A 26261-nucleotide genomic window follows, 5' to 3' on the forward strand; every position below is an offset into this window, starting at 1 on the left:
TGTCCGGTGCACAGCCCTGTCTGTCCACCTGCTTTAAGCATCACCGTCTGCTTGTTAACAAAGTCAAAGTTTGGGTCACCTGCAGACAGAAGCTCACACCTCGCTTCAAAACGAGGGAGCTCCATTGATTTACGATGTTAGATTTTTACCAACAATTCTGACGTCAGTCTGGTTGGACGTCTCAAACATTCAGTTTATACAAGCTACGAAGATAAGCTTACAGTCAAACGGCCGGTATCAGAATGATGGGAAGTATCAGTCGACGTGCTGGTGCCAGTGGAACCAGACCAGTAGGAGTTGCAGGATGAGCTCTGATGTGTACCAGTGGAAAGTGACCGAACTGCAAAAGCGGCTTAAGAAACAGGATATTGTTCAGTGTCAAAGTCATTCGACTGATGTCAACCTGCTGTTTGTTTACACTCGAGTCAGAAGACAAACAAGCAAAGCTGAAGGCAGCTGCAGCAAAAGTCTGCTAGAGCTAAACTTTCAAAGCACCACAGATCTGAGATGATGCACTGACAGCATTTTGGATGCAGCTGTGATGCTGAGTAAATGAAGGCGTGCTGGCCTTTCTCTCTGGCCACAGTCGGAGCTTTTGCACCTTTTCTCCGGTTACTGTGAAAGATGTTTGATCGTGTTGTTCACTGAAAACTGCATTTGTACACATGTATGTATTCAGTTTGACTGTAACGCACTCATGTAGTGATGTGTTTCCAGCAGACGCTGTGACGCTGCACCTCAGCTCGATGCCCTCGAGATACCGGAGTCCCTCCTCAGAAGACAGAATAAGACAGGTCAGCATTACTAGCTCTGATGCACGTGACACACTTTTAATCCCAGGGTTCAGCAGATGTGGTGCGGAGGCTAACGACGACAACGGTAACCAGTCATTATGGTCCACATGCATCTGACACATTTCACGTGGCACGACAACACTGAACACAAAATGATTCAGCGTGTCTGTTTCACCTGATAACAGGGTGACCCATGGTGTTATCAACCCACCTGGGCTGTGAGTTTACATTAGGATACTATACTACATCAGGGGTGTCAAACATAAGGCTCGGGGGCCAGAACTGTTCCTGCAAAGACGCCAATCTGGCCCACTGGACGTTTAAACTGTATATAATAAAAACCTCCCAACAGCCACTCGCAGTGCACGAATGTCTTTAAATTCTAGATTATTTCTTACAGTTTAATATTTATTGTATTTACTGCAGCAGCATTTCTTCATCATGTTGAAAAACTGATGTACTGTTGAAACCAGGGATGCAACGATACCAATTTTTACAAACCGATACGATACCGACACTTGGATCTGAGTACTTGCCGATACTGAGTAAGAAAACCGATACTTCTACCACACACACACACACACACACACACACACACACACAAATGCAATTAATTGGAAGACAGGTTTTATTTTATTCTCTGCCGATAAAAAAATAAAATCTTAATAAAAATGACCACAAAAAAATTTCAAGTGAAAAATAAGCACTTCTGTTAAATTATTGCAGAGTCTCCACATTGTAATTTAACAAAATATCACTGAACTATTGGCACTGTCTCGAGCTTTCAGAATAATAAACACTTCTGTTTGGAATAAAATAAACTTTTAAATTATTGCAGCGTGTCCATATTGTAAACAAACAAACAAAATAATTATTATTAAATAAATAATAAATAAAATAATAATTGCCCCCCTAGTGGCCAATCTAAAAAACTACAACAGAAATGACAAGCCACCCTCTGATTAATGAAATAAGTTGTTATCGGTTCATGGTATCGGTTAACTTTTACGAGTATGAGTACACACATTTTACAGTATCGGCCCCGATACCCGATACCAGTATCGGTATAATACCAGTATCGGTATGATACCGGATACCAGTATTGGTATCGGTGCATCCCTAGTTGAAACGGTGCTTCTTTGTCTTATATAAATGTGTGTGAGCCGTTGTGTTTCACTGGCCCACACTCGATCAAATCAAGCTGATTATGGCCTGTAATATAAAATGAGTTTGCCTCATCTACATTGTGATATTTTGTGAGCAGTAATTATTATTATTATTATTATTATTATTATTATTATATAATAATAATAATAATAATAATAATAATAATAATATATTTATTATTAGTAGTAGTAATAATTGAATTGCTCATGTTTCTAGTGCAGCGCTCGCTAACTATGAAAACCACAGCTGTTTTATTCCCTACATGCCTTTCACAGGTAACAAGTCCATAGGACCTGAGAGTAAAGCATGACGTGCACTGTTAGACACTCTTTATTAAAAACTGATGCTTTGCTTCTTCATCCCTTACAGCATAGGTGTCAAACTCTGGCCCGCGGGCCACATTTGGCCCGCAGCCTAATTACATTTGGCCCGCGAAGCCATACCAAATTGTTATTGTTGCTAATTGTTGTTAGCCCGCGACTTTGTTCCAGTCTTGAATTTTGGCCCACTGTGTATTTGAGTTTGACACCCCTGCCTTACAGAAAGTGGTTTGTTATACCGCTTTGGCTCGACTGTGTGACCCGTGCAGTTAATAACAAACGTTTCCTGTGGCCACATGTTATAATAGTGAGGACGCCGTCAGCACGGCCCGGTGCTGTGGCGTCCTTCCAGCCTACAAACATGGATCTCTCCCTTTGTTCCCTGTTGTGCATAAAGAGAACACAGTGGCAATGCGCTGGTTAGCACCAATGGGCGGGGATCCTGTGAAAATACGACCACCAACAACCAAACATTATTCACCAGATCTAAAGATGTGACACAGAGCAGAGTCTGTGAGAAGCTTTTATTTTAAGCTGTGATTATACAGGATGTGGTTTGGTCTGAAGGTGCAGCTGTGAACGCTGCTAATAACAGAGACGAGCGCTCACACGACTCCATCTCAGGGCGCGCTCTGAAACACAGCGAGCTTACAGGACAGAAGATTTGACCCACTCCCGTCTCTCCACTGGTGAAATATCCACATCCCTCCAGCACAGCGTCTCAACTCTCTGCTCGACCTTGATGTTCTGTGCAACTTGGCTTATGTTGAGACATGTTTTATTAGCACCAGCCAGGAAAAAGCATCACACCTAAACCTCTGATCTACATTTGCTGCCGAGTGAAACCTAAACCTCTAACCGAGCTGCAGCGACTGACGGCAGGAAATTTACCACAGAATCAAAACAAACGGCTCATTAGTTTTTTCGCAGTGTACAAGCGCTGTGAAGCGTTACAACCATAACGATTGTAGGGATGTAAACGTTTCTCAGCAATTGTTTCCATGTTTGCCTCAGTCCCAGGAATGGGCATGATCCTTTCTCTTATGACACCGGGACATGGATCACAGTGAGGATTAATGGTCCATATGGTCTTCATCCACAGCATGCTGGTATCCACAGTCCAGTTGAGGAATATACCTGCTGAATATGTACATAGAGTTGGAGTTACTAGCTATAGTGCTGCAATACATCTACAACGTCGCTCCACACTTTACCAAAGATATGACTGCACATCACGACCATCAGAACTTGTTTGGTACATGCACTGCAGTATTTTTAACACCAAGAAGATCAAATGAAATCATTTAAGCTGTAATTCTGTCTTTCTTACTCACTCCACTAATGCAGTAATTAGAGTTTGCAAGTACGGGCATGAACTGCTTTCTCATGTTCACGGCTTTGACAGCACATTTCAGGAACTACTGTTCAGGATGCAGCAGCACTCAGGCCAACACGAACTCTGGATACTGACACTCACTCATGCCCGTGTGAAGCAGATGTTTTCTTTTACTGCAGTGGCTCTGCAGCAAAGTGCAGCAGCTTGAATAAGCTTTATCATTTTTAAGTATAAAGCGTTGCTTTAATAACTGTCCTCTGTAAAATATATCCTCACTACTTGGCTGCGAATGTTTTCCACGACTCATGAAAAGGTCATTGATGATATTTGGTTGCGACCGACCGCTCCAAACAACGTCTCCACCTTGAGTTAATGGTAGTATTTGCTATAAAGGTGCACATTCCTTTAGCAAATATTACACACCAGCACCTGCAAAATGACACAGAATGGGAGTACTGGGAGTACTGGGTGTACGGGCTGAGACACCCAGCAAATCCCATCATGCACAGACACACATTTGGCTTTAGCAGAGTAGTGAATGTAAAGTTGTTCTTTGCAGCACTCATTTTCACACACCCTCAGCAATGTTTGTAGTTCTGTCCACAGTAGCATGAGCCCACCATTCATTCTTTGTTTCTGTGTGCAGCCAGTGGAAGATGTGGAAGAATGCACTTGCCCCACTTCTTCTTCACCAGGTAGGTCAGTTACTCGTGCTGAACTCTTCAAATGAAAATATCAGAAGGAGCTGAAATACCGCTCATCAGACTAACAGCAACTTTACTCTTTGATTTAAATTTGACAGTAATAATCATATGATGGTCAAAGGAGCTTGGAAAGAAAAGCGTCTGGACTTCTTTAAGTTACTTGAAGACGTTTCACCTTCATCCGAGAAGCTTCTTCAGTTCTAAGGTCAAATGGTGGAGAGTCCCAGATATAAACCTAGTGGGAGTTTCCCCCCACAGAGGGACAAAAGGACCCCCTGATGATCCTCTAATCGCCTGAGCCAAGGTGTGAAACTGGGTGTGGGTCCCAATCAGCCAGAGTTTCGGGTGAGTTCATTGTGAAACCTGGCCCCACCTTATCATGTGATTTCATGAGGTCAGATGGCCCAGGATGTGAGTGGGCGTTAAGGCGTCTGGGAGGGATCTCAAAACTGGATTATAGATGGCAGACAGTTGGTGTCGTAAACCACCGCCTCTGTTCAAAGATGGTCGCTCACAGTGGACATAGATGCTTCTTTCACTCCTCTTTCAAACCATCTGTCCTCTCTGTCCAAAATGTGAACATTGGCATCCTCGAAAGAGTGACCTTTGACCTTTAGATGCAGATGGACAGCTGAGTCTTGTCCTGTGGAGGTGGCTCTTCTGTGTTGTGCCATGCGCTGTGGCACAACATACTGGCTGATTGTGACCCACACCCAGTTTCACACCTTGGCTCAGGCGATTAGAGGATCATCAGGGGGTCCTTTTGTCCCTCTGTGGGGGGAAACTCCCACTAGGGTTATATCTGGGACTCTCCACCATTTGACCTTAGAACTGAAGAAGCTTCTCAGATGAAGGTGAAACGTCTTCAAGCAACTTAAAGAAGTCCAGACGCTTTTCTTTGCAAGCTCCTTTGACTGTAATGACCTGGATGACTGAGAACCTTCACAGACTAATCATATGATGGTTACACTGTGGGAGTTTGAACACACCACACTCTTCACGATGTGTTGTACTCAACACAACTAGAAGAATATTCTGCTGTTTCAGCTTCATGCTCGAGCTTTGCATCGTTGAGTTCAGAAAGCTTGGGATGACACAGTGGTGCAGGGTTTAGCCCCGTCCACTCACAGCAGGAAGGTTCTGGATTTGAGTCCTTTCATTGTGGACTCGCGTACACCAGTGGGCGCTCTCTGGTTACTCTAGCTTCCTCCTACAGTCCAAAGACATTTAAGTGTGAATGGTTGTCTCTAGTCAGGTTGCACTCCTGCCTTTCACCAATGAAAACTGGGATAGTCCAGAGCCCCTTTGCGACACCCTTCGCTCTCCTTTTGTGACACTTTTATTCTGATTGGCTGTAAACAACAAAGGCTTGTCGGTGGGGCTGTTGACTAAACTGTTGAACATAGGTTTGGTTTTTTTACTCTACGTAACATGCTTCATTCACCCATTCATACAAGTTTGTTCCATGCTTAAAAGCTTTCTAACAGTGGGGTTAGTATCTTGGATATCTGGCGTGCAGACTGGAGCAGACCAACCTTCCAATGAGAAGGTGACCTGCTCCACCTCCTGAGCTGCAGCCACCCAGACTAAAGCAGTTTGATAAGCTTTTTGCCTCAAAGGGATTTCTTGGATGTTTTGAAACCTTTTCCATGTTAAATGTGTGTTTGTTTTTCATCGTAACAGAAAATACTGACAAGCTAAATAGTTGTTAGCAGATAGCAAATGTTATTTGGTAATGTGCTTGAGCTAACTCAGTCTTCCTTGTCCATCTCTGAGTTCAGACTATCCCAAAGAACTACAGTTTTTAACGAACCCCTGCGAGAAGTGCTTCTGCCCGGCGCCCCCTCCCAAAATCAGCGACCTCATGAACGACAAAGATCTGCTGGACTTGCTGCGGCTAAAATTGGATCCAAACCACTGCACCATCAAAAACTGGAAAAACTTTGCGAGCCGTTGGGGGATGAGCTATGACGAACTGACCCTGCTGGAGCATCGGACCCAGGGCTCCTTGTCCCACAGCCCCACCCAGGAGTTCCTGTCACGCTACAACCAGAAGACGGTCACTGAGCTCACTGAACTTTGCCGCATCTATCAGCGCATTGATGTGCTGCGACTGCTGCAGAGCTGGATAGAGAAGGATTGGCCGTCGCGCTGGCAACACACACATTAATCAATTTGACTCTTAATCTTTCAGGGTTGTACTTGATGTCCTAATTTTCATAAGCTTTGATACATGCTACCAGTTTTATCTTTAGTGAGCTTGTGAATGGATAAAACAAAGCTGTCGAACCTGTCTGTAGAGAATATTGCACAGTACTGACCTCACACTGTTCTGGATATAGTGAAAGCAAAGTCACAGATCTGATCGGTGCGTGCAGATCACCGGTATATTTCTTCCTTGTGACCTGACGTTGGCACACCTGCCGCAGACTCTGAGTCTTCGTGTTAAAGATCGACATGAACTAAATCAGATGGAGTTGGATTATTCAAATTCAAGCAATGATGTTGATGTCAATGCTGCAAAATCTCGTTTTCTTACTTTCTGTTTTTCAAAGGCTGTTTAGAGATTTTCATAATACCTGGGCAGAGGCAGAAACATAGGCAGTGCAACTCAACAACAAGCTCAGACGTTAAAGGACGAAACACTGGAGTTGGACACTGAAATAGCTTCAGCGTAATGGGACAGTTTACATAGTGATTCCACTGACTTGTTCATTAACACAGCGGTCCCCAACCTTTTTTGCTCCACGGACGGTTTAGTGTCAGACAATGTTTTTATGACCGGCCTTTGAGGTGTGGCGGATAAATACAAACTAGAATGATCCGACCGAGACACAAACGCTGGTGTTTTGTAAATATAATAATAAACGTGAATTAACTGTGTAACTTTATTAGCAGCGTCCTCCTGAAATGCACCAACAACATTGACAGTAACATCCTCCTCTCTTAATCCCCTCTGGTTGCTATGGACACGCGTAAATATTTCTTTCAAAAGAAGACGCAGGACTACAACACGGGAAAGACCCGGGGAAACAGAGTTCACGATAACCCTGAAAAACACAAATGTCACACCGAGCCTCAACTCTCACGGCCCGGTACCACATGAGTCAGACCGGTACCGGGCCGTGGACCGGGGATTGGGGACCGCTGCGGTAACAGAGGTTAATTTCACGCTTGTTCTGAGACAGTGTATCCATACATCTGATGGTTTCCTGAGTTCTCAAGGGAAATGTTTCCCCCAATACAAAAGTACTCATTGCTGTCAACCTTCACTGTCTCCGTTTTTCTGTTCAGCTAAATATGAAAAAGGGAAATCCTGATTTCAGAAACACTAGCATGGCTCTAGGTGCAAAGAATACCCCCCACCCCCTGTTTGGGGGTTTTGGGGGGGACATGAGCCCATGTTAACAGGATCCCCTTCATAACCTTTTGAATACTAATCATTAGCATAAATAAAGCTGAAAGTAGAGCCATGTTATAAACAGTTTATTGGAGTCAAACACCTTTTGTAAAATTACCCAAAGAAAATAACCTGTAAACTAAAAAGCATGCATTCAAAGTATTTTAAGAGCTTTTGTTTTATCAGTATGAAATAAACATGTAAAAAAAACTTGTCAATGTTTTTGTCGTTTTAAAATATTGAATTGTAATATCAGAACAATCTCAAAGGTGTATAAATGATACAAGAGCCTCAAATGATATTCATTGAGTATCACATAATTTAGTAATCATTGTATTTACCTATAAGTAATGAGGTTGTTAGAATTTTATATTCATATCAGGTGGTTTGGCAGGACCGTGGGTTAAATCACTTGTATGGATGTTTCAACAATTAGAGACCATCTCTGGCTTTAATTACTGGACATTCTTATTTTGGACATTGTACTGATTTATTGAACAAAGAGTAACACATTCACACAATTCATTTATCCTTTAAAATATTTAGTAAAGCACTTGCTAGACAAAGTTTATGGTGATCACAAGCAATACTGAAAGTAAAGTAATTTCAAATTAACATTTAGAAAAAGCTTATAAATAACAGGAAAATATACATAGATTGTATCAACAACTGAACTCTATTACGCTAAATTATTATTAAAATTACAACAAGATGGACAATTTAGCATGGATTAGTTACAGCTAGTCTCTCTTTTTATGTCACAAACTAAAACATGAACATCAGTTAAGCTGCATGTTTTCATACATTTATGGACTGGAGCTTCATTTATCAGGCCAACCTTTGAACGATCAGTTGGCATCAGAATCCTTGACATTAAGGCCAAGCATATTAGAAAGGCTCAGTGAATATTTGTCACTTTCATCTGATGTAGAAATATCAGGTACGGTCAGCCCCAGCATAGACTCTGGTTTGTCTACTTTGAAAGTGCCTCCTCTGACCAAAGACGAATCTCCTGCACCTGTATTAGCATCAAGACCTGCGCCAGTGTGTTGTAGGTCAATATCAGTTTTCTCTTCTGTTGGTGACACATTCACTGAGGACGTCTTTTCTTTTGCAATTTTCAATCTCTCCAAAATGTCAATCTTTTCTCCTCCGTTTGCTGTTGCATTCACTACTGGCAAGCGGATTCCTTTACTGAAAACATAATCCTTCTCCTCCAAGTCAGATTTGATTGATCTCAGTGCATCAGTAATTCCTTCAACGCCATCAATGTTGGTTTGGGGCAGTCTGTGGAACTTGAATACAGGAACCTCCACCACATCAGAGTCAGAGCCACTCCCCTCAAGATCTGCACGGGCATTAGTCTCAGGAGATTTTGGTTTAGATCCAAAGAGACTAAACTTTGGGATCTTGAAATGTGGCATCTTGGGCTTTTCAAGACTTGCATCTACATCTGGAGCTTTCACATCTACATCGGGTCCTTTAATATCACCTACATTTGGTGCATTCAAATCTACTGCAGGAACAGAGATGTGTGCATCTGTTGTAGGCATATCTGTGCTGACTCCAGGTACCTTAATTCCAGCCTCAACTGTGGGATTAATACTGGGAGCTTCTACTTCAGGACTTGAAAGATCAAGTTTTGGATGATTGTAATGTGGCATTTTAAAGTCACCAAGGTGGGTATTCACATCCAGATCTGGAGTTTTCAACTGGATATTGGAATCTTTGAGATCTGCTTTTGGCAGGTTGACATCCAAATCTGGAGATTTCACATTGGCATCGGGTGCTTCCAGTTCAATTTTTGGCATACTCGTGTCTATGTTTGGTGCTGAGAGACTACCACCAATTTTTGGTGGATAAAGGTTGACATTTGGTGTTTTCAAGCTGAGATCAGATGACTGGAGGTCAGCTTTTGGCAGATGTAGACTGGGTGCCTTGATATCAGTTTCAGGCAAACCAACATTCACGTTGGGACCTTCAATCTTTGGGGTAGAAAGGCCTTGGTCTGGTATGTTAATGTTAGTTTTTGGTGCAGAAAGATCAATGCCAGTTTTGAGACCAGCATCAATGCCTGGAGTACCAATATTTCCCTCAATTTTGGGAGCTGAGAGACTCAAGTCTGATGCTTTTAGTTCAACATTGGGTGGTGTCAAGTCTGCATTGGGTAACTTTGCATTTACATCAGGAACAGACAGACCTAGATCTGGACGTTGTAGATCAGCATCAAGATTTGGTCCTTTCACTTTTGGCGCTGATGTGCCAAACTTTGGCCATTTTATATGGGGAAGCTTGATTTTTCCTGCATGGGCATCAACCTCTGGAGCTTGAATGTCTACACTGGGGCCTTTTAGATCAGCTTTCGGTAAATTTACATCAAGATCCGGTGCATCAAGACCACTATTAATTTTTGGTGCAGAAAGATTAAGACCAGCATCAATGCCTGGAGTACCAATGTCTCCCTCAATTTTGGGGGCTGAGAGACTCAAGTCTGATGCCTTTAGTTCAACATTGGGTGCTGTCAAGTCTGCATTGGGTAACTTTGCATTTACATCAGGAACAGACAAACCTAGATCTGGACGTTGTAGATCAGCATCAACATCAAGATTTGGTCCTTTCACTTTTGGCGCCGATGTGCCAAACTTTGGCCATTTTATATGGGGAAGCTTGATTTTTCCTGCATGGGCATCAACCTCTGGAGCTACACTGGGGCCTTTTAGATCAGCTTTCGGTAAATTTACATCAAGATCTGGTGCATCAAGACCACCATTAACTTTTGGTGCAGACAAGGAGAGAGGTTCCGCTCTGAGGTTTGCATTAGGTGCATTCACTTCAGCTTTTGGTGTATCAAGACTTGCATCAATATTAGGTGTTTTTAAATCAGCATCCACACTGGGACCCTGGACTTGTGATCCTTTGAATTTGGGAAATTTTAATTTGGGAAACTTCACCTTTGCATCAGGTGCATCAAGATCTGGACCACCAAGATTAAGGTCTGGGCCACTGATATTGGCGTCAATATTTGATGCAGAAAGATTAACATCTGGTGCACTTATTTCTGCATCAGGCTTTTTGAGGTCCACCTCTGGTATCGTCACATTAGAGTCAATATCAGCCTTTGGACCTTTCAGTGTGCCAAATTTGGGTTTCTTGAATTGGAACCATTTGAATTTTCCAGATGGGGCTTCAATGTCAACATCTGGAGATTCTACATCAATTTTGGGGGCTTCCAGTTCAGCTTTTGGTAACTTTAGATCCACATCTGGTGTATTTATCTCACCATCCATATTTGGAGCTGAGAGATTCAAGTCAGGGGTTGAAACACCAGCATCTAAATCAACATCTGGACCATTAACCTTAGGACCCGAGATTGACCATTTTGGCTTTTTCATAGTGGGCAACTTGATCTTTGGAGATCCAATGTCTACATTTGGTGCTTCAACATCGGCTTTTGGTAAATTCAGATCAGCATCAGGTGTTTCAGCAGACAGACTGAGGTCAGGTGCTTCGGCAGACAGACTGAGGTCAGGTGCTTTCACATCAGCATCAACATCTGGGGTTTTCACCTTTGGCCCAGAAACCAAGAATTTAGGTTTTTTCAGTGTTGGAAGCTTGATTTTGCCAGAAGGTGGGTTTATGTCAGCATCTGGTGCTTTGATATCAAGGTCAGGTTTTGGTAAGTTCAGATCAGCATCAGGTGCTTCAGCAGACAGACTGAGGTCAGGTGCCTTCACATCAGCATCAACATCTGGACCATTAACCTTAGGACCCGAGATTGACCATTTTGGCTTTTTCATAGTGGGCAACTTGATCTTTCCAGATGGAGATTCAATGTCTACATTTGGTGCTTCAACATCGGCTTTTGGTAAATTCAGATCAGCATCAGGTGCTTCAGCAGACAGACTGAGGTCAGGTGCTTTCACATCAGCATCAACATCTGGGGTTTTCACCTTTGGCCCAGAAACCAAGAATTTAGGTTTTTTCAGTGTTGGGAACTTGATTTTGCCAGAAGGTGGGTTTATGTCAGCATCTGGTGCTTTGATATCAACGTCAGCTTTTGGTAAGTTCAGATCAGCATCAGGTGCTTCAGCAGACAGACTGAGGTCAGGTGCTTCGGCAGACAGACTGAGGTCAGGTGCTTTCACATCAGCATCAACATCAACATCTGGGGTTTTCACCTTTGGCCCAGAAACCAAGAATTTAGGTTTTTTCAGTGTTGGGAACTTGATTTTGCCAGAAGGTGGGTTTATGTCAGCATCTGGTGCTTTGATATCAACGTCAGCATTTGGTAAGTTCAGATCAGCATCAGGTGCTTCAGCAGACAGACTGAGGTCAGGTGCCTTCACATCAGCATCTAAATCAACATCTGGACCATTAACCTTAGGACCCGAGATTGACCATTTTGGCTTTTTCATAGTGGGCAACTTGATCTTTCCAGATGGAGATTCAATGTCTACATTTGGTGCTTCAACATCGGCTTTTGGTAAATTCAGATCAGCATCAGGTGCTTCAGCAGACAGACTGAGGTCAGGTGCTTTGGCAGACAGACTGAGGTCAGGTGCTTCGGCAGACAGACTGAGGTCAGGTGCTTTCACATCAGCATCAACATCTGGGGTTTTCACCTTTGGCCCAGAAACCAAGAATTTAGGTTTTTTCAGTGTTGGGAACTTGATTTTGCCAGAAGGTGGGTTTATGTCAGCATCTGGTGCTTTGATATCAAGGTCAGCTTTTGGTAAGTTCAGATCAGCATCAGGTGCTTCAGCAGACAGACTGAGGTCAGGTGCTTTCACATCAGCATCAACATCAACATCTGGGGTTTTCACCTTTGGCCCAGAAACCAAGAATTTAGGTTTTCTCAGTGTTGGGAACTTGATTTTGCTAGAAGGTGGGTTTATATCAGCATCTGGTGCTTTGATATCAACGTCAGCTTTGGGTAAATTGAGGCTCACGTCAGGTGTACTAATCTCCCCATCAATTTTTGGAACTGAAGCATCTGGTGGGCTTAAATCTGCATTGAGGTCCATATCAGCTTTTGGCCCATTAAGTTTGGATTTTTTCCACTTTAGATGAGGCCAGTTAATTTTACCAGAAGGGGCATCAACGTTAAGATCTGGGGTTTGAACATCTAGATCAGGGCCTTTAATATCAGCTTGAGCTGAGCCAACATTCACATCTGGGGTACTTAGATCACCATCAATCTTTGGTGTGGAAATGCTGGCATTAGGTGTGGACAGGTCAGCATTTAAGTTGGCATCTGGTCCTTTGAGTTTTTGACCTTTCCATTTTAGATGGGGCCACTTGATTTTCCCTGAGGGTGCCTCAATATTAGCATCTGGGGCCTTTACATTTACATCAGGACTATTCAAATCTAACTTTGGAGCTGACAGGTTGAGGTCTGGTCTCTCCATACTTCCACTGACTGAAGGAAGACCTGGATCACCAGAGACATCAATGTCTGCTTTTGGTGCATCAAGATGAGGTAGACTGAAGCGTGGCATTGTGAATTTCGGGGCCTCGCGTTTCATTTTGCCTTCGACTTCTGGTTTGTTGATGTCTAGTGTTGCAATGGGAGCGTTAAGATTGGGAGCTGAGACATTGATATCAGGTACTTTTAGGGTTCCACTTGAATCTGATTTTATGTCTGGCATCGTAAGCCCTGCTGAGGGCATTTTAAATGTGGCACCAGCATCAGTTGATGGCTTATTTAGGCTAAGACTGGGAAGGTCTCCATTAAGAGTCGGTTCACTTATTTTTACCCCCAACCCTTGTGCATCATTAAGCTTTCCATTCAGGCCATCAAGGGAAACGGTTGGTCCCTGAGCTGATGCATCCAGCGACAGATCCTTCTGTAATATCTGTTGGTAATTAAAAAAACAAATTAAAGCACTAACTTTATGACACTACTATTAACCAAAATTGTATTCTGAGCAGCACAAATCATGTCCAGTTCATCTGCACTGCAGCAAGGTGGGGGTAGAAATGGGAAATAGAAGATGTCATGGACGAATAGGATGGACTAGATTTTAAGTAAATCACCACCACCTCACAAAACGTCCCCATACATTAGGTCACTTGCATCAGTAAAATTATTCTCTGAGCTACAAGTTTGCATATTGTATGTTGAAATAAATAATAATATATTTATATTTATATATTTATTTATAATAATAAATAATAAAACTGACCTGTCTTCTTAGAAAGCACTGATATGCTTACTATTGCTTAATTTTGGTAACAGATTCGAGAAAAAGATTTTTACGGGATTTTAGGCTTCACATATGCAGTTTTTAGAAAAAGGATTTAATGTCTAACTGGATATCTTTTCAGATATATTGTGATTTGACAGGTTATTAAAATACTGAAAGTCAATTTTTCAACAGTTCTCATACACAAAAAGGTTTAAAAATGTATAAATAAAAACATATTTTATGGCCTTTCCTATAATAACATAAACCAAATGTTCCCCACAGCTTGATGCTTACCTCTGCTGAATCTTTGAGACCTACTCCCAAAGAGCCAAGGTCAACACCGGGGCTCAAGTCCTTCTTTGTCAGAAGATTTATGTTGCTTTCGTATGGCTCCAGCACCTTCAGGATTTTCAGCACATCGTTTTTCTCAAGTTTATCAAGTTGTATTGTTGCTGCAACAAACTTTTCTCCTGAAACAAGTAGAAATAATGTCACAACCTTTTTTTCTATTAGTGCTCAAAAATGTCAACTAACAAAAATGAATCTGAAATGTTTATCTTACCACTTTTTGGAGAGATTGTGTTGTCTTTGATTCCTGCAACAACAACTCCTTCCTCAGCGTGATCCAGCACGAGGCTTTCTGAGAAGCTTGCACTCTTGCTGTCCTGGTCCTTTGACAGTGGTTGGAATACACAGTATGAGATTTTTACATCAGGCACTGTTTACACTGTATGTGTATGTAGCCACTGTATGTGTAACATTGTTATACTTACCATTATTTCTATTACATGCACATCACAGAATTCATATGACAATTCAGGTGAATGTGGGAACTGCAGCAATATTATCTGTGAAACAAAAGAAAGCAGAGGGAGCTTTTACTTGAAGCTGACACCGACTAAGTAAGATGCAGGGAAGCAATGCTGAATGTCGTTTTTGTAGGTAAGCTGTACTCTTTCTGATCTCTCATCACAAACAATGCAGCAACATGCAGCTTTCAGCTTATTAATAAAAACACTGATTTAGGTGCAGCTAAAAATGGTGTGTCACTGTTTCTACCTGTGCAACAAACTTTTTGTAATACGATCCACATGGACACAAGTGAAACGCGTTTTGTTTCTTTAAAGAAGAGCTGGTACTTTTATTCATTTTTTCCTGACTCTGAACTGACAGAGAAACTCTGACGCCCACATTGTCTCACACTTCAGGAATCTGAAGCCTTTGCCAGGTTTGTTACGGTGAATGTGCATCTAAACCAGTTGGTTTGGATGCATTCTGGCTGACACACACTGGACCACACCTCAACACATATGCATATAAACACTAACGTAATTCACTTGCAGCACCGTCGAATAGAAAATGAGGGAGCAGGTTTTAGACATGCTGTGATAAAAAACCTAAACTGAAGAGCGTCTGCTTCATCAGGTTTATGCTGTCCAGCAGAGCTAAGAGTCAGACGATCATCAACACCCTGCTTTTAAATTCAACTCAAAAAAGAAATCAGATGGTGTAAAAACAGTCACTCAAACTGAAATACAAGCAGGACTTCTGAAAAAACAAAACAATACTTACAAAACTAACTGCTAATTGATTATTATTGGCCAACACCCACTGGTGATAACACAGTCCATCCCAGGAGTTCTCTTTCTTTAAATATAGAAAAACAACTACTAAGCAGTTAATAACCAGACGGCAGTAGATAAATCTAATTCTTCAGTGAGAGCTCAGAAAACTGTAGTCATATGCTCAATGATGCTGTTTCAGGCATTCTTGACTTGCAAGGAAACTGGGCAGTGGTTTTAGGCTCTACCTGATGGTTCCCCAAACCAGAGATGAGCAACAAACAGGACAGGCAGTGAAGTCACAAGACACTTCTATTAACGGCAATGCAACTTGTTTTTTAAGGTGTATCCAGGGTGGCAACGTTTTGAGAAACAACTTCAATCAAACAGGGCGTGAGTCCAGTGACAGCAGAGTGTGGCGTGCCCACAGTCGTGGTCAACCTGTTTTAAAATCTTTACGCCAGACAAACTCTGCAGTTTGGTGCTGACATACAAGTACAACAATTTAATACGTTTAAAAAAGATCAATGACACCAGAGGCAAAACATAAGCAAAGGCCTCATCCTTAAATGGCTTCAGTATTCATTCAGACTTTCCACCTGTGAGAGGACTGGGGTCAGTCTGTGTACTCGAATGAAAACTTTTCACTCTCCAGAACATAAATGTAACTGATGTTAAGTACAGAGATGAACCTATACCAACTACAATGTACATTTTACTGAAATGCAATTTTTAGATTATGAAATGAATAAACATTAAGGTTTTTTTTTTATCAAATCTGCTCCAATTTATTCCAATCATAGATTGTGCCATAACAACCAAACTGAGATTTGATGGACTCACCGTGCCAAAGACAGCGTCTCCTTAGGAAAGCCTGGGGCCAGATGTCTCCTCTTCAGTGTGTCACTGCTGCTCTGTGGGCAGGACGAGATGAAGCTGCCAGTTGAATACCTATAATGCAGGCAAACAGGTTAGGCAGCATCAGGACCGCCTCTTTTGGAGCCCCCTTGCAACAAATCCACGCACAGACACACACGCCCACACACCTTAACTTCACACCAGGCCTTTAGGCAGCCGAAACCTGACTAGAAAGCACAAGAGAAAGATGTATGAGTGAGAGACACCACTCCTTATCAACAGGACTAACCAGGTCCACAAAGGTACAAACAAGCAGCAACACTTGCTCACACTTCATTTTGCCTCAGTGTCTGTTTTCTTTTAACAGTTGTTGTTTGGTAGTTAAAGACTCCTGATTATCTACATCCCTTAGAAACTGCCATATTTAATGCTGCACTCATTTTGGCATATTTGTACATATTTAGTGCACTGAAATTTAACAAGAATAATAAGTAAACGTGATTATGTTTCAAGCTTGTAATCCAATTTTCACAGCACAATGACCTGATGAGGTGCTGGGTAAAAACTGTAACAGATATAAATGTTCTTGTGTTTAAAAACATCCATTTTCCCCCAGTTGCACCAACCTCTCAAAGTGCTTTAGTCTTCGACCACATTTGACCATTCCTTCATAAAGAGCTGTATTTTGTATACTTCCAAGCACTTTTTCTACTCCACATCCACGGTCAATTTAGAATCAAAAACCCAGCATGTGTGTGTTTGGTGTGCAGCAAGAAGGCCCAGCACCCAGAGGAAACCTCCACAGGCACAGGAAAGCATGCCAGCTCCACAAAGAAACACTCGTTAATGGTTTCACAGGCTTAAAAGTCACACAATTGGCATTTTGCTTTACAGCTAATGATTGTCAAATGGGCTACAAGTAAACTTCTAACAGCAAGAGTGCACACGCTTCAGTGTCAGTGAACTCAACAGTAAAAACTAAGCAAACCATGAGTCCAAATATTTCCAGTGTTTGTGCTAAGCTAACTGATAGCTAGCTTGCTAAATAGTTTGTAAAGCACTTTGAGTGGTCTGTGAGGCTAAAAGCTGCACACTCAGTTTGCAGCATCCAAAGAATTATGTCGGACACAGTTTCTTAAACATGAAATTAGGTTCAACGCAGGACTTTTCATAATTTAAACATATTCTGAGAGCATGTAGACATCATAAACCTCCAACAAATACAACATTGAAATAATGTTTAGTCTTGACCATTCACTACTTTATGAGAATGTCATTTTTGCATTACAACATAACACAATGGACAAACATGATATAAATTATTTGCAATCAAATTTAACAAAAGTCTTCAACAAGCCCTGGGACCAGTATGACACTGCTCCTTTAATCGCAACACCCCCACACTTCCACTGCTGACTTTACTGCCTCAATAACTTGTCGGGTGACCGACTGTGAGTCTGCCTTGTGTGTCATGGGCCTGCCATACTAATAAGGTGCCACTTTGTTTAGGTGTTAAAATAATTCTGTCAGACATTTTCGGAGAACGACTTAAAATGATGACGAACCGGAGTGGCATTTTCCCGTAAAGCATTTTAGCTATTCTGCAGAGAATGTCACCTGAAAAGCCGACTGTGCAACAAGTCACTACCCAACCCATGTGACCAATTAATACAATGTGATGACTGTGTAGAAGAGACACTCAGAAGGGTGTTGTCAATGTAAAATGATAACAAAACACAGATCAACAGAAACTTGAATTCCCAAGAAACGGGAGGAGTCACTTCATGTATTACAGTGTTACTGTGTCTATTTCTTTAAGTGAGATATCATTGATCACACAAGGGCCAAGCAGAGCTTCATCTTCAGCTCTTCAGCTCCATCTGAGAGAAACACCTGATAAACCAACCTTACGTTTCTAACAGTGAAATAAAGATCAACCAGACGTGAGGGACAATTCCTGAGTATAAAAATGAGGATTACCCCCAACTTAGACTTCAGCAGTGTGACAACATGCCACAGAGCATTATTGGAGCATTAAAATCTCTAGTGGCTGCCACTGTAGCTCGTGGATATCTGGATAATGGATGTTAATTTCCTTCAGGGTAAATAAAGAGTCTATGTATACCAAAACTTGCTGTTTCATGTGCAGTCATCAATATGTTTCTCTTGCTGTCCACAAAGACAGTTTAGAGTCATTCAGACATAACTGATCAGCAAAACTTTTACTACAAAACAGGAAGCAAGAAGCATCTGGTGACTAACTTCAGCCTCCTGCTGACACATTCTAATGATACCCATTAATATTACAGTTGATTCAGTGCAGACATTCAGAAGATCTGTCCTTTCTCCTGGTTTATAATAATTACTATAGGGCTCAGTGGACAAACAGCATGTCGATTACTGCGAAACAGTATGTCAAACTGAGGCACTCGCACAAGGGGCAAACTTCAAAACAGCAGTTGGTAAATGTGTCTGTGGCACCTTCGCTGAACACATTACTCAAAAATCATCGTCCACTTACATCTGTGTGAGTCCTATTTTCATTTGTATGACCACACCAACCTTAAATGGAAACCAATGTGTAGGTTCAGTTTCCGTCATCACAGCCCTTGAGGCTCTTGACTCTCAGGTGAATCACTTCATCACTTCTCTGTATTTACGTTTTGAGGAACTAAATCCACACTGTATACAACAGGGGTAGGCAACTCAAGGCCTCGAGTGCCGTGTCCTGAACCGCTGATTTAAATGGCTAAATGACCTTTAGTTCTCCAGAGGCTTGCTAATGAGCTAATCATGTGATTCAGGTGTGCTGACCCAGGTGAGCTCTAAAACCTGCAGGACAGCGGCGCTGGAGACCTGGAGTTGGACATCCCTGATATACAGTCACTAATCAAAAATCTCTGGCTAGTTTCCAGGACTTAAGATATGTTTTACGACTTTCCATTTGTGGCTGTTGATATCTAAAATATCCTGTTACAGAGCATGACGAGTCTTTTTTAATGGAATAACTTTAAATGTTTGCCATATGCACGAGAAAGGATACATAGCCAGGACTGTCACCAAAAGGTTTGGGTATGCACCTCATAATGTACACAGGGCTCGCAAAATCGCTAGCCCGACGTCCCGGAGCTAGCGATATCTCCGGTCGGGCGACCAAAATCTATCTCAGCCCCGCCCGACGGCTTATCATATAGCCCGACGGCTTATCATATAGCCCGACGGCTTATCATATAGCCCGACGGCTTATCATATAGCCCGACGGCTTATCATATAGCCCGACGGGCGGGGCTGAGATTGATTTTGGTCGCCCGACCGGAGACATCGCTAGCTCCGGGACGTCGGGCTAGCGATTTTGCGAGCCCTGGTACATATTATTTTTACATCCATCAGTCATTGTAATGATCTACCTTTTAATTACACACTCATGTAGACCTTGGTAATACTGGGTTCGAACCCCTTTTTCCTTTAGAAATCTCTACACTCTTTGCTTGCCCGTCTCATGGCATAGATCTGACAAAGTACTAGAAATATTCCTTGGAGATTTTGGTTCGTACTGCCACCATAGCAGCACAGTTGCAGCTGCACGTTCACCGTCAAGTTCAGGAAGCCAATTTGAGATGATTCGAGTCTCACAGGGATAAATGTGGTCAGCAACAATAATGGTAAATGGCCTGTATTTGTATAGCGCTTTTACTAGTCCCCCCTAGGGACCCCAAAGTGCTTTACACACCCAGTCATCCACCCATTCACACACTGGTGGAGGCAGCTACAGTTGTAGCCACAGCTGCCCTGGGGCAGACTGACAGAAGCGAGGCTGCCATATCGCGCCATCGGCCCTTCTGGCCACCACCAGTAGGCAACAGGTAAGTGTCTTGCCCAAGGACACAACGACCGAGACTGTCCGAGCCGGGGCTCGAACCGGCAACCTTCCGATTACAAGACGAACTCCCAACTCTTGAGCCACGATTGCCCTAAGCTGCGACTTTCTGGAGGAAATCAAGAAAACCTTTGGCCACGATTGCCCCTACCAATAACCATGCAGGCTGTGACATCTAAGCAGTGTTCAGTTGGTATTCAGAGGCCAAAATGTGCCAAGCAAATATCCCCTACATTGTGACAGCACCAGTCTGAACCACTCATACAAGACAGGACGGATCTTTTCATGTTGTTTTCTCATCCAAAAATCAAAACTCATCAGACCAGGCAACGTTTTCCTATATACTGTCCAATGTTGGTGAGCCAGCGCCAACTGGAGCCTCGGTTTAATTCAATTCAATTCAATTTTATTTATATAGCGCCAAATCACAACAAATGTCGCCTCAAGGCGCTTCATAGATACAGAGAAAAGCCCAACAATCATATGACCCCCTATGAGCAAGCACTTTGGCGACAGTGGGAAGGAAAAACTCCCTTTTAACAGGAAGAAACCTCCGGCAGAACCAGGCTCAGGGAGGGGCGGCCATCTGCTGCGACCGGTTGGGGTGAGAGAAGGAAGACAGGATAAAGACATGCTGTGGAAGAGAGACAGAGATTAATAACAGATACGATTCAATACAGAGAGGTCTGTTAATACATAGTGAGTGAGAAAGGTGACTGGAAAGGAAAAACTCAATGCATCATGGGAATCCCCCGGCAGCCTACGTCTATTGCAGCATAACTAAGGGAGGATTCAGGGTCACCTGGTCCAGCCCTAACTATATGCTTTAGCAAAAAGGAAAGTTTTAAGCCTAATCTTAAAAGTAGAGATAGTGTCTGTCTCCTGAATCCAAACTGGAAGCTGGTTCCACAGAAGAGGGGCCTGAAAACTGAAGGCTCTCCCTCCCATTCTACTTTTAAATACTCTAGGAACAACAAGTAGGCCTGCAGAGCGAGAGCGAAGTGCTCTAATAGGGTGATATGGTACTACAAGGTCATTAAGATAAGATGGGGCCTGATTATTTAAGACCTTGTATGTGAGGAGCAGGATTTTGAATTCAATTCTGGATTTAACAGGAAGCCAATGAAGGGAAGCCAAAACAGGAGAAATATGCTCTCTCCTTCTAGTCCCTGTCAGTACTCTTGCTGCAGCATTTTGGATTAACTGAAGGCTTTTCAGTGAGTTTTTTGGACATCCTGATAATAATGAATTGCAGTAGTCTAGCCTGGAAGTAATAAATGCATGAACTAGTTTTTCAGCGTCACTCTGAGACAGGATATTTCTAATTTTAGAGATGTTGCGCAAATGGAAGAACGCAGTCTTACATATTTGTTTAATATGTGCGTTGAAGGACATATCCTGGTCAAAAATGACTCCAAGGTTCCTCACAGTGTTACTGGAGGCCAAGGTAATGCCATCCAGAGTAAGAATCTGGTTAGATACCATATTTCTAAGCTTTTCAGCGCCGAGTACAATGACCTCAGTTTTATCTGAGTTAAGAAGCAGAAAGTTAGTGGCCATCCAAGTCTTTATGTCTTTAAGACATTCCTGCAGTTTAACTAATTGGTGTGTGTTATCTGGCTTCATGGACAGATAGAGCTGGGTGTCATCTGCATAGCAGTGAAAATGTATGCTATGTCTTCTAATGATGCTGCCTAGGGGAAGCATGTATAATGTAAACAGAATTGGTCCTAGCACCGAACCCTGTGGAACTCCATAATTAACCTCAGTGTGTGAAGAGGACTCTCCATTTACATGCACAAATTGGAGTCTATTAGATAGATATGATACAAACCACTGCAGTGCAATACCTGTAATACCTACAGCATGTTCTAATCGCTCTAATAGAATATTATGGTCAACAGTATCGAATGCTGCACTAAGGTCAAGAAGGACAAGCACAGAGATGAGTCCACTGTCAGAGGCCATAAGAAGATCATTTGTAACCTTCACTAAAGCTGTTTCTGTGCTGTGATGAACTCTGAAACCTGACTGAAACTCTTCAAATAAACCATTCCTCTGCAGATGATCTGTTAGCTGTTTGACAACTACTCTTTCAAGGATTTTTGATATGAAAGGAAGGTTGGAGATTGGCCTATAATTAGCTAAGACTGCTGGGTCTAGAGATGCTTTTTGAGTAAAGGTTTAACTGCAGCCACCTTGAAGGCCTGTGGTACATAGCCGATTATTAGAGATAGGTTGATCATATATAAGATCGAAGAATTAATCAATGGCAGGACTTCTTTGAGCAGTTTTGTAGGAATGGGGTCTAAAAGACACGTTGATGGTTTGGAGGAAGTAATTATTGAAGTTAACTCAGAAAGATCGATTGGAAAAAAAGAGTCTAACTTAACATCAATGGAACTAAGAGTAGCTGTAGATAATATTAGATCTGTGGGATGATTATTGGTAATTTTTTCTCTAATGATAAAAATTTTATTTGTGAAGAAGTTCATGAAGTCATCACTAGTTAACGTTAAAGGGATGGTTGGCTCAACAGAGCTCTGACTTTTTGTCAGCCTGGCTACAGAGCTGAAGAGAAACCTGGGGTTGTTCTTATTTTCTTCAATCAGTGATGAATAGTAAGCTGTTCTGGCTTTGCGGAGGGCTTTCTTATAAAGCAACAAACTATTTCTCCAGGCTAAATGATGATCCTCTAAATTTGTGACACGCCATTTCCTCTCCAGATTACGAGTCATCTGCTTTAGGGTACGTGTTTGAGAATTATACCACGGGGTCAGGTACTTCTGATTAGAGACCTTAGTTTTCACTGGAGCTACAGTATCCAGAATCGTACGTAGTGAGGAGGTGAAATTATTAACAAGATAATCGACCTCTGTTGGGGTAGCGTTCAGATAGCTGCTCTGCTCTGTGTTGGTACAGGGCATTGACGATGATAACAGTGGCTGGATTATATTCTTAAACTTAGTTACAGCGCTTTCAGAAAGACATCTACTTTGATAAAGTCCACTCTCCACTGCTGCGTAATCAATTATTGTAAATGTAAATGTTATCAAGAAATGATCAGACAGGAGAGGGTTTTCAGGAAACACTGTTAAATGTTCAGTTTCTATGCCATATGTTAAAACAAGATCTAGAGTGTGATTAAAGTGGTGGGTGGGTTCTTTTACATTTTGAGAGAAACCAATTGAGTCTAACAACAGATTAAATGCCATGTTGAGGCTGTCATTTTTAGCATCTACATGGATGTTAAAATCACCCACAATAATTATTTTATCTGAGCTCAGAACTAAATTAGATATAAAGTCTGAAAAATCAGACAGAAACTCTGTGTAAGGCCCAGTTGGACGATAGATGATAACAAGTAAGACTGGTTTCTGAGTTTCACAGCTGGGGTGGACGAGGCTGAGCATCAGGCTTTCAAATGAATTAAAAGTCTGTCTTGGTCTTTCATTAATTAATAGACTGGTGTGAAAAATTGCTGCCACACCTCCCCCTCGACCTGTGCTTCGAGATTTCTGGTAGTTAGAATGACTCGGGGGTGTTGATTCATTTAAACTAACATAATCATCCTGCTGCAACCAGGTTTCTGTAAGGCAGAGTAAATCAATTTGTTGATCAATTATTAAGTCATGTACTAACAGAGACTTGGAGGAGAGAGACCTAATATTTAATAATCCACATTTCACTGTTTTACTCTTTGGTTCAGATGTGGATACTGTATTGTTCTTTCTTTGTAAATGTTTAAGTTGTTTGTTGCTGGTTTTTAGTTTGTTTTTTGTCTTTTTGGAAGCAGACACAGTCTCTATGGAGATGGGTTTTTGGGGGGGTAGCAGGAGGAGAGAAGCTGCAGAGAGGCGTGTAAGACTGCAACTCTGCTTCCTGGTCCCAACTCTGGATAGTCATGTTTTGAGGGGTTTAATAAATTTGTCGATATTTCTAGAAATGAGAGCTGCTCCATCCAAAGTGGGATGGATGCCATCTCTCCTAACAAGACCAGGTTTCCTCCAGAAGGTTTGCCAATTATCTATGAAGCCCACATCATTTCTGGGACACCACTCAGACAGCCAGCAATTTAAGGAGAACATGTGGCTAAACATGTCACTCCTGGTCTGATTGGGGAGGGGACCAGAGAAAACTACAGAGTCCGACATTGTTTTGGCAAAGTTACACACCGATTCAATATTGATTTTAGTGACCTCCGATTGGCGTAACCGGGTGTCATTACTGCCGACGTGAATTATGATTTTATTGAATTTACGTTTACCCTTAGCCAGCAGTTTTAAATTTCCTTCAATGTCGCCTGCTCTGGCCCCTGGAAGACAATTGACTATGGTTGCCGGTGTCTCTAGCTTCACATGTCTGAGAACAGAATCACCAATTACCAGAGTTTGACCCCCAGCGGGTGTGTCACCGAGTGGGGAAAAACGGTTAGACACATGAACGGGTTGGTGGTGTACCTGGGGCTTCTGTTTAGGACTACGCTTCCTCCTCACCGTTACCCAGCCTTTCCCCAGCTGCTTGGGGTCTGCCGGGGAACAGCTAGCGGGGCCTACGCTATCTTCGGCTGCACCAGCTACAGGGGCCTGGCTAGCTAAGGGTGAGAGCAGGGTGCAAAGCCGAGTCTCCAATTCAGTAATCCTGGCCTCCAGAGCTGCAAATATGCTACATTTGTTACAGATATCATTACTGCTAAAGGAGGCCGAGGAGTAACTAAACATCTGACACAATGAGCAAGAAAGTGCAGAAGGGACAGGTGAAGTAGCCATGGTGCTAACGGGTCGGCTACGAGCTAAGCTAGCGAAACAGTACAGAGACAGTGAGTGAATACTATAAATTAGGTAGTGAGTACACAGAAAGTGTGCTTCGGATGAAGCACGTGAAGATTATACTGTGAAAAAAGAATGTATTTAAAAGTTGTTAATTAAACTGCTAAGCAAATAAGCTTCTCAGAAACACCACTGTGTTTGAGCAGGAACAGGAAGCGATACTCTACCACAGAGCGAGCGAGCGAACACCAAGTGACAGCGCCACCGACAGCTGTGATCACCTTCTGTCGTTAACTGCTGCAACAGTCCATCTACTTCAAGTTTCAATGTTTTGGACATTCAGAGCTGCTCGTCTGCATACCTTTGTTGTAACGAGGGGTTATTGAGTTACTGTAGCTCAAAGCAGTCTGCACATTCTCCCAGACATCAACAACATATGATTGCTCGCTATAGACTATATATGGTTTTTTGACAATTCCCTGAAAAACCTGGAGATGGCTGTTTTGAGTTGATCCGAGTTCGTAAAATACTCAGATCAGCTCATCCGACCTACTTAAGGAAAGGACGGTCATTTGGACTAACAAAACCTGTCTGTTACATCAAAGTATCACTTATAAAAGACAATCTTAGCATCCTATGTATTTCAAAAGAAAGGTGGCCACTGACTACTGACTCAAAATATGTTTGTTTGGTTTGTTTTTTAAGAGGAGTTCAGAATAAGGCACCAGGCTGTAAGCCATATGTGTCCAAACTTGTATTTTCATTTGTTTTGGCTTTGAATATATAATTAAAGGAGAAAATTACTGACGGCTAAATCAACACCAGTTTGATAAACAGAGAAAAACCTATTTTGACTTACACTTGCGACGTACACTGTGCAGCACAACAGGAAACTCCAACACCATCAAACAATGATTTGGAACAGCTGAATTCAGTCAGACTAATGGGCATGGGGAGTAAAAACAAAGGAAACAACACCGGGAATCAAAATGTCAAAATAAAACAGGAAGTACACAAAAAAGGGTTAAAAAAAAAGAAAGAATAAAGAGTAAAACATTTACCAGAACAGGAACTGAGGGATGTATAAAAGACAAAATTCAAAACTTCAAATAGCCGTTTTTAAATATTAGATCACTCAATTGTAACAAATCAGTAACATTCACACACATTTCAAGAGACAGCTGTGAGAAAATTCTCCCTTTTTATTTGTTCTGCAGCTATTTCTACACATGTTATCTGGATAATGTCTGATTCATGAATGTACTACATTCACCTTATCACAAGTC

The 26261-nt window shown here is 42.1% G+C and overlaps 2 protein-coding genes across 25 annotated transcripts in view; one reads left to right on the top strand and one right to left on the bottom strand.

The window, feature by feature from the left end:
* edaradd (EDAR-associated death domain) overlaps positions 1-8277 on the top strand; it is a 21351-nt gene extending 13074 nt beyond the window's left edge. Inside the window, exons 4-6 of one of the 2 annotated variants that reach the window (XM_085183225.1) lie at positions 721-794; positions 4264-4312; positions 6103-8277. In XM_085183225.1, the coding sequence (XP_085039351.1) occupies positions 721-794; positions 4264-4312; positions 6103-6491 (512 nt within the window). In that variant the 3' untranslated portion in view covers positions 6492-8277. Of the gene's footprint in view, positions 1-717; positions 795-4263; positions 4313-6102 lie in introns of both variants that reach the window. The other variant, XM_085183224.1, reaches the window with a different exon arrangement.
* LOC146504746 (uncharacterized) lies at positions 7228-25951 on the bottom strand. Of its 23 annotated transcripts, none has more exons than XM_085183204.1 (8): positions 25835-25951; positions 16315-16422; positions 14683-14757; positions 14472-14580; positions 14204-14379; positions 12497-13576; positions 12226-12274; positions 7228-12030 (listed from the first exon to the last, which is right to left on the bottom strand). In XM_085183204.1, exons 3-8 carry the CDS (start codon positions 14683-14685, stop codon positions 8570-8572), a joined length of 4878 nt encoding a protein of 1625 aa, XP_085039330.1. In that variant the 5' UTR covers positions 14686-14757; positions 16315-16422; positions 25835-25951; the 3' UTR covers positions 7228-8569. The 23 variants fall into 23 exon arrangements, with proteins under 23 accessions (XP_085039330.1, XP_085039327.1, XP_085039329.1 ...); XM_085183201.1 differs by having other exon boundaries at positions 7228-12057; positions 25835-25950; XM_085183203.1 differs by lacking the exon at positions 12226-12274 and adding an exon at positions 12275-12301 and having other exon boundaries at positions 7228-12052; positions 25835-25950.
* Between the last annotated feature and the right edge of the window lie 310 nt (positions 25952-26261).

This window comes from Neolamprologus multifasciatus, chromosome 13 (assembly GCF_963576455.1).
Source record: "Neolamprologus multifasciatus chromosome 13, fNeoMul1.2, whole genome shotgun sequence".
In the NCBI taxonomy this organism is placed as follows: Eukaryota; Metazoa; Chordata; class Actinopteri; order Cichliformes; family Cichlidae; genus Neolamprologus; species Neolamprologus multifasciatus.

Coding starts and splice junctions, on each gene's coding strand:
- LOC146504746 (XM_085183182.1), bottom strand. Junction 14,380..14,471: donor CACAATCTCTCCAAAAAGTG/GTAAGATAAACA, acceptor TACTTGTTTCAG/GAGAAAAGTTTGTTGCAGCA. Junction 13,577..14,203: donor GTCTCAAAGATTCAGCAGAG/GTAAGCATCAAG, acceptor AATTACCAACAG/ATATTACAGAAGGATCTGTC.